An 8,326-nucleotide genomic window follows, 5' to 3' on the forward strand; every position below is an offset into this window, starting at 1 on the left:
AAGAGACCAACTCTTAAGAAAACGGGCATCTTTCTTGGGGATGATCTTACCCTTTCACAAATCGCTCATATGCAGGAGGTAATGCCAGAGATTAGAGCGGCAAGAGAAAAAGGTAAGATCGCTTTTTATCGAGATGGAAGAGTGATGATTTTGGAGCCACGCTCCACATGACTGTGTGAGACCTATGGGACCACACTCAAAGTTGCTACCTGGAATTGTAATGGATCTATGCGCCTTGATGTGGGTGCTTTTGAGGAGAGTTTTACTGGGCGAGACATCATCTTCTACTCTGAGACACATCATGCCCCTGGGCAGTCTATGCCTCACATTGGTGGATACAGGGAGATAGTTTGTAGACAAGAGACACAATTAGAGCATAGAGGGCGGGGCTCAGGAGGAGTGGCAGTGTTGTTCAGGGAGGAATTGCAGCCATTGAGACATATAGCTCGTAGGGATCCGCAAGCTAGGTACATGTGGGTGAGATTGAGAGTAGAGACTAGTAGATATCTTTACATTGCTATTTGCTACTTTCCCTCGAGTACGTGAGTATATGCACCACCTAGAGGACAATCCCCCTTCTCTATTTTGAATGATGACATATGGGAATCCTCTAGAGATGGCGACATTACATCCTAGGGGACTTCAATGCTAGGACTGCCCATGATCAGACGGTATTTTATGATACTTCAGAGGAGATGTCGAGAGAGTTGGATATTGCTGAGACGGGTCTATCTAGAATATCACAGGATGGGAAACATACTGAGTATGGACGGCACTTGATAGACATGGGGATTGCACATGGATTGGCCATCTTGAATGGCCTACAGAGATTTGCCGATGTGGGAGGCTTCACATACTTTCCACATAGACATGGAGCCAACACGGTAGATTATGTCATGGCACAGCCGAGCCTTATATCTAGTATATAGGATCTCACAGTTGGGCTTAGACCTGTTGGGGTGGCAGTGGATCATGCTATTGTGTCGCTGACCATCTCTTTCCAATTCAATGTAGCACACTTTCCACGGGTAGCAGCCCCTACTTGCTACACCTCCGCACGGGAGACGGATTCTGTATACATTGACGGGATTTACTGGCGCCTATCCATTGAGGAGCCGGGCGACCTTTGGAGGAGCTTACTACCATAGTGACACATACATTACATGATGCAGCAGCAGAGGCATACCCACACACACAACCTGAGTAGAGACGTCGTTCTGGGAGCATGCCTTAGAACAGTTGGTATTATGAGGAATGCCGTCAGACTAGAGCTAGACTTCAGAGGGAAGTGTTTTTGGGAGACATCACACACAGACAGTCATAGATTGACTTCCAACGCCTAGTGCGGCGGAAGAAGAGGGCATTTTTGGCTCGACTAGAGTAGGATCTATACGAGCTATTCTTGAGTCAGGACTCTTGTGAGGCATGGAGGCTCTTTTATGAGCAGTCTCTCCTCCCTGCCATTACCTCTACAGAGACCTAGAGTTGGTACGCATCATCTTTGTACACAGTTTCTATACAACAACCCCTTCCCAACCCCCGCGATCCATGCCCACATGCATGTGCCTTTTTCACCGCTGAGATGGTGAAGAAGGCCATTGATAGGATGAGGACTGGGAGAGCATATGATCATGATGGCTTAGTGGCTGAGCATTTCATGCATGCTAGAGATCTACTAGCATAGCTTCTAGCAGTTATGTTTAACCGTGCCATGTGTGAGGGCTTGCCTGATACTTGGAGCCTTTCTACGATCGTACCTATCGTCAAGTTAGGAGACCCTATGGAGCTTGAAAATTATCGCACTATCATGATTGGACACACATTGGCACGGTTGTACGCATCCATTCTTGAGCAGCAGCTGAGTAGATGGAAAGAGAGGGAGGGAATGTGTGCTGTTGGGCAGGCAGGGTTCATGAGAGGTTTTTGTACTCTTGACCATATTTTAACACTCGGGGCCATCATCGAGGAAGGCAGATCCAGTGGGAGACGGATCTATTGTAGCTTTGTGGACTTCCGCAAAGCATTTGACACAGTACCCAGAGCTAGATTGATGACAGATTACAGGAGATGGGAGTACCCACAGAGCTCATTTGGGGGATCATGGCACTGTACAGATCAGTAGTAGGGCATGTACGCACCTCAGAGGGTCTATCTACACCGGTTCACTCCACTATTGGGGTGAAGCAGGGATGCCCGCTCTCTCTTACTCTATTTGGTATGTATGTGGATGAGGTTTCTGACTACATTGAGAGAGATGGTGATAGAGGTGCACCACTAGTAGGGACATTGATTCTGCTATTGTTATATGCTGATGATATTGTGTTGATCTCCGACTCTCCGGAGAGGATGCAACGTCACTTGGATGCTTTGTATAGGTTTGCCCAGGAGAGTGGCTTGTCTGTCAACCTTGGTAAAACCAAGGTCATGGTATTTAATACCCCACCCCATGGTGGACCAGGAGGTCAGCGCCCGCATTCACATATGGCGAGGAGACAGTGGAATATACAGATGCTTACACTTACCTTGGAGTGGTTTTTAGTGGACCAACATTTTCTTTGAGGAGAGCTGCAGAGACTAGATTGACCAGAGCCCATTCAACACTGGGGAAACTGGAGAGGATGTGTTCACAGGTGCAGTTTCAAGAGCGTCGGACGAAGCTCTAGCTCTTTGACACTTTGGTGGCTTCTGTATTGCTCTATGGAGCTGAGATATCGGGGCCTTCATTGGATCATCACGGGAGAATAGGTTGTACTGATGGATGGGGGGACATGGAGAAGCCTCTGGTCTCTATGATCTCGCGGCTCATTAGAACCAAGGCTTCAGTACCACGTGCCATTATCTGAGCAGAGCTAGCTGCCCCCCCACTAGTAGTCCACTCACCAGATGTTTTTTCTTCCTACACCGCTCGTGGGAACTTCCCAGAGACAGATACGCCCACCTTGCACATGAGTCCTCTCGATAGTTAGCCATGCAGGGAGACACAGCATGTCGGTATGGGGAGATGATGTCATGGTTCCAAGCACATGGATTTAGTATAGAGAGATTGCCCCCCTTCCAGTACTCACTGGATGCACCCTCTCTGACTCTTACACAGTTGGAGACCAACAGGCTCATTCGCCAGGACCTGATTCAGCTAGACACCAGGAGGACATGGGTACGGCCAGCACAAGAGCTGGGCACGAAGATGGCTTTCTACAGAGAGCATCTTGTCCAGCTTATGGAGGACGGTTTTGTGACGTGGCCTAGATACATGGACACCCACTTGTCTCATGGGATGCGGTGTGCCATTGGCCAGATACGCATATCCTCACATCAGCTACGGATCGAGGTTGGGAGATATAGCGGGGTGCCAACAGAGGCCAGGACATGCACCCTGTGTGACATGGAGCATGAGACAGAGTTACACTACACATGCCACTGCCCCGTCTACTACGAGATACGAGGCCGCTTCCATTATTGTTCAGAGAGGGCTTTGGACCACTCTCCAGAGTCATGAGGTACGAGGATCAGAGATGCCTGGGTTTGTTCCTGCTCGAGTTGCGCAGACAGAGAGAGAGCTTGACGAGAGGAGAGGCTAGCCAGTCTCAGAGACACATCACAAACTTCTTTAGAGCAGACACTGGACACCCAGAGGAGCTACTACCACAACAGATCTTGTCGCCTCACACCAGAGGCACATTGATTGATCGAGCGACTGAGTTGGGGAGATCCAGACGCCCCCGACTGCGGAGGACTACACAGCATCGATGGAGGCTACATCAGAGGATTCGGATCACTTTGGCCCGACATGCACGACGCCTGGTCAGACTGCTGTCCATGGAGGAGAACGATGAGATCCGCCAGCGACCGATGCTGGGTTTCTTGAGACTTGTGATTTAGCTATCCCAGCTAGCTGCTTAGTTCACACCTACCAATTTAGGATCCCATAGTACTTTAATTTTATCATTTTATCATTTCATTTTGTTACTCTTACTTTGTATCAGATTCACCACATTGTAACGCTTTGGTCTCATAGGTCATTTTGGCCTTTTGAAGACGTTAATATAACATTTCATTTCATTTCATTTCTCTCGTGGTAGATTGGTTATCTCAATTCTTCTCTGGAGTAATGGGTAGATCTTTGAGCTCAAGACTTGTCGGATAGATCTTTGAGCTCCCTTAAGATTGTTCCTACGATGAGGTTGGTATGGAACATCTTTATGTACAATCCTTAAAAAGATACCCCTTCCAGATCCTCTTGAGCCATCTACGAGTACCTTCTTTACCGTTGAGATGGTAAAGACGGCCATTGACAGGATGAGGACCATGAGGGCATATGATCATGGTGGTCTAGCTGCAGAGCACTTTATACATTCTAGAGATACGTTGGCAGAGGTTCTTGCAATTCTATTCAATCGTGTCATGTGTGAGGGTGTACTTGAGTCTTGCAGATTGTCTACTATTGTGCCTATCTTCAAAGCAAGTGATGCTCTAGAGCTTGAAAAGTACCTTACTATTATGATTGGACACATGTATGCATCTATCCTTGAACAACAGTTGAGCAGATGGGTAGGGAGTGAGGGCATACGAGCAGTGGGACAGGCCGGTTTCAAGAGAGGCTTCTCCACTCTTAACCATATTCTGACACTCAGAGCCACCATTGAGGAGGGTAGGGCACATGGGAGACGGATTTATTGTAGCTTTGTGGATTTTCGCAAAGCATTTGACACGGTGTCAGAGCCAGATTGATGTGCAGAGTACCGGAGATGGGAGTGCCCATTGAGTTGATTTGGGGGATCATGGCTCTATACAGATCAATGATGAGACATGTACACACTCCAAGAGGGGATATATGATTTAGTTCACTCCACGATTGGAGTGAAACAGGGTTGTCCATTGTCTCCTACTCTATTTGGTAGGTATATATATGAGGTTTCTGATTACATTGATAAAGAAGGTGACAGAGGTGCCCAGCTAGCAGGGACATGGATTCCAATGTTGTTATATGCTGATGATATTGTGTCAATCTCTGACTTACCCGAGGGTATGCAATGACATTTGGATGCATAACATAGCTTTGTGGATGATAGTGGATTGTTTGTAAACCTTGGTAAAACCAAGGTTATGGTGTTTAACACCACACCGCACTTAGGAGATGAGCACCTACATTCACTTATGGTCAAGGGATTATGCATACACTTATCTTGGGGTAGCCTTTACTGAGCCAAGGTTTTCTTTGAAAAGAGTAGTAGAGACTAGGCTGACCAACTTGTATGCGGCCTTGGGAGGATTGGAGAGGATGTGTTCGCAGGTTGAGTTTGAGAAACCCCGAACAAAGCTTTGGCTGTTCGATACCTTGGTAGCTTCAGCTATGCTCTATGGGGTTCAGGTTTGGGGACCCTCTGTGGGTTAGGATGGGTGGAGAGGTATGGAGAGGCTCTTTGTATCTAATCTCTTGGTTGATTAGAGCCAAGGCCTTTGTGCCACACGAGATCATTAGAGTGCAGTTAGCTTCCCCCCATGGAAATAGAGGCGCTTACCAGATTAGACTCCTTAATGCAAAACTTATGGGATACTACGAGACACAGATATGCTAGATTGGTCCTTGAGTCCTCTAGACAGTTAGCTTTACAAGGGGACATGCTGGTATGCGCAGATGGCATCATGGTTCTAGATACATGGCTTCAACATGGACAGCTTGCCTCCCTTCCAGTACTCCCTTGATGCACCATTGTTATCTCTTACACGGGTGGAGACTGCTAAACGCATTCGTCAGGACCTGACCCATTTGGACACCAGCAGGATATGGATAGAGCTGACACAGGAGTTGGGCATGAAGATGGCTTTCTATACAGAGCATCTTCTCCATCCAACTCCATTATATATGTCATTGCATAGTGTAATAGGGGTCGCTTCCACTGTCTATTCAAAGAGGGCTTCGGACCCTTCTCTAGAGTCATGAGCTATTAGGACTAGAGATGTCTTGGATTGTATCTACATACACAGAGATAGTTTACTGAGGAGACCTGGAGAGAGAGAATCCCAGAGACAGATTACTGATTTCCTCATACCAGACACTGGACACATAGAGGAGCAGCCATCACTGCAAAGCTCAGCTCATACTCACACCCGCGGAACTCTCATTGACCGAGCATGGAGCTAGGGAGATCGAGACGCCTAGGACTGAGGTGAGGAGCTTCATAGCATCGACGGAGAGTGCAGCAGAGGATTCGAGCTATCCCGACATCTAAAGTAAGATGAGGATGGATTCATCACCCATTATATCGCCCTCTTGTATTGGGCACCCATTGTATCAGTTGTCACACATACCCACACAGTTCCAGCTACCAGAACTTCTAGATTCATTTTTGTGTCTCTTTTATTAAAAATAACCCAGACATGGTATCAGATTCACCAGTTTGTAATGGATTGGTCTCATGGGTCATTTTGGCCTTTTGAAGACGTTAATATATCATTTCATTTCATCTCTCTCTCTCTCTCTCTCTCTCTCTCTCTCTCTCAAGTAAAGCTAGTGGATGAGTGCTATTTCAATCATAGCTCTTATGAATCAGAAGAGCCTTGCTCATATATTATTATACTGTATGTGCCTGCATGACACATTATTCAAAGCGGAATGTAATCCTCTGAGAATATGTATGTATGAAACAGGCATCTTGACAACTTGCTATTGAGAGATGATGGCCGCCTTTTTCATGTCGATTTTGGTTTTATTCTTGGACGAGACCCTAAACCATTTCCTCCTCCAATGAAATTATGCAAGGAGATGGTGGAAGCAATGGGTGGAGCAGAGAGGTAAATGTTATAAGAGAGCCAAAGTCTCTCCATATCTTTGGTACATTCTTTGTATGCAGCAATGAACAATTTCCTCACACAACTTTATTCACATGTTCTTAATGCAGCCCTCACTATAGTCGCTTCAAATCGTATTGTTGTGAAGCATACAATATTTTGAGGAAATCAAGCAATCTTATACTGAATTTATTCCATTTGATGGCTGGTGCAAATATTCCGGATATCGCTTCAGATCCGGAGAAAGAAATGTTGAAGGTAATTAACCATGTCTGTAGTGCATGCATACGTCTTTGCTCTGTTTGCCTTTTTGTCTTCTATGTTACCTTGTACAGTGAATAAAAACAGAGTATGGAATGTGGAAACCTCGAAACTTGTGAAATGTTTTGGCCAAACCTACAAAACACGCGACCTCTTGAGAACTGAAAAATTTCACTCTGTAGGGAGTCTAGAGTCATGTGTATGTCATTCACATATGCACATGTGCGCACGTGTGGCACACGCACACGCGCGTGCACACACATGCACACACAAATTCGTGTGCCTATGATATACACGAATACACATGCTTGTACATGTAATATTTACATACATTTGTCTTGGGTCATTAATTATACATCCATGGATTGTTTTGTTGGCCTGGAGTGTAAAACACCATCGGATGAGCTGTTGCTTTTGACTCACAGCTTCAAGAAAAGTTTCGACTGGATCTGGACGATGAAGAAGCTGTTCAATATTTTCAGACTCTCATTAATGATAGTGTCAGTGCTCTGTTTCCTCAAATGGTGGAGACAATCCATCGATGGGCACAATATTGGCGGTGACCAACGAGGTTTTTAAGGTCATCCTTTATAGAAGCCCAAAGAACTAGTTATCCATGTAAAAAAAGCAAGCTCAGTGTAAAGATCAATATCAAAAGAGAGGAGGGGTTGGGGATAGTTGTAAACCACAATGGTAGTGTAGTGGCTTGGATATGGGTATGTAACAAGGGATTATGGGTGCTTTGGTGTGTAGATTGTGCGTTTAGAGTAGGCCAAAACCACCCAATGGTGATAGTTCTTACCAGTAGCGATAGTTTGCACAACAGGAGAAATCACTTTAGAGAAGGGAAAAGCCACAGTTGTGGCTCATTGTAACAATGTACTCGGATATTCAATGCCTTGTGCAAGTGTTTGTTATCCTTGTTTATTGGTATGGGCCAAGAGTGCAAGTATGGTACCCTTCCTTTCCTATTGAAGTTCAAAGGATCCTAAAAGCTTCACCTTCTTTTTGTAATCTTTCCTGCATGGAGTTGTTTGGGGATTTATCTGCTTGTAGTATTGTCCCTTTTGTCTAATGCAAAATATTGATTTTTTTTGGGTGAGAGAAAGCTGTGGTGCATTTTGATGTTAGTGCTACCATTTCTATTGAGGAAGCACCTTTTCTGAAAGACTTTTTTGTGCCATTATAATGGTGCCAAATTCTAGACTCTCGACGTATGTGTAAACGAGGTAACACCAACTTAGTGTTGTGATGAGGAAGGCTATGGTTTACTCCC

The 8,326-nt window shown here is 45.6% G+C and overlaps 1 protein-coding gene across 2 annotated transcripts in view; it reads left to right on the top strand.

The window, feature by feature from the left end:
* Positions 1-8,020, top strand: part of VPS34 (vacuolar protein sorting 34) — a 64,796-nt gene extending 56,776 nt beyond the window's left edge. For both annotated transcript variants that reach the window (XM_086492617.1, XM_086492618.1), the window contains exons 15-17: positions 6,649-6,792; positions 6,900-7,047; positions 7,476-8,020. In XM_086492617.1, the coding sequence (XP_086348743.1) occupies positions 6,649-6,792; positions 6,900-7,047; positions 7,476-7,613 (430 nt within the window). In that variant the 3' untranslated portion in view covers positions 7,614-8,020. The remainder of the gene's footprint in view (positions 1-6,648; positions 6,793-6,899; positions 7,048-7,475) is intronic.
* The last annotated feature ends 306 nt before the right edge of the window (positions 8,021-8,326 follow it).

Source organism: Adiantum capillus-veneris, chromosome 20 (genome assembly GCF_014529385.1).
Source record: "Adiantum capillus-veneris isolate H3 chromosome 20, ASM1452938v2, whole genome shotgun sequence".
Classification (NCBI taxonomy): domain Eukaryota; kingdom Viridiplantae; phylum Streptophyta; class Polypodiopsida; order Polypodiales; family Pteridaceae; genus Adiantum; species Adiantum capillus-veneris.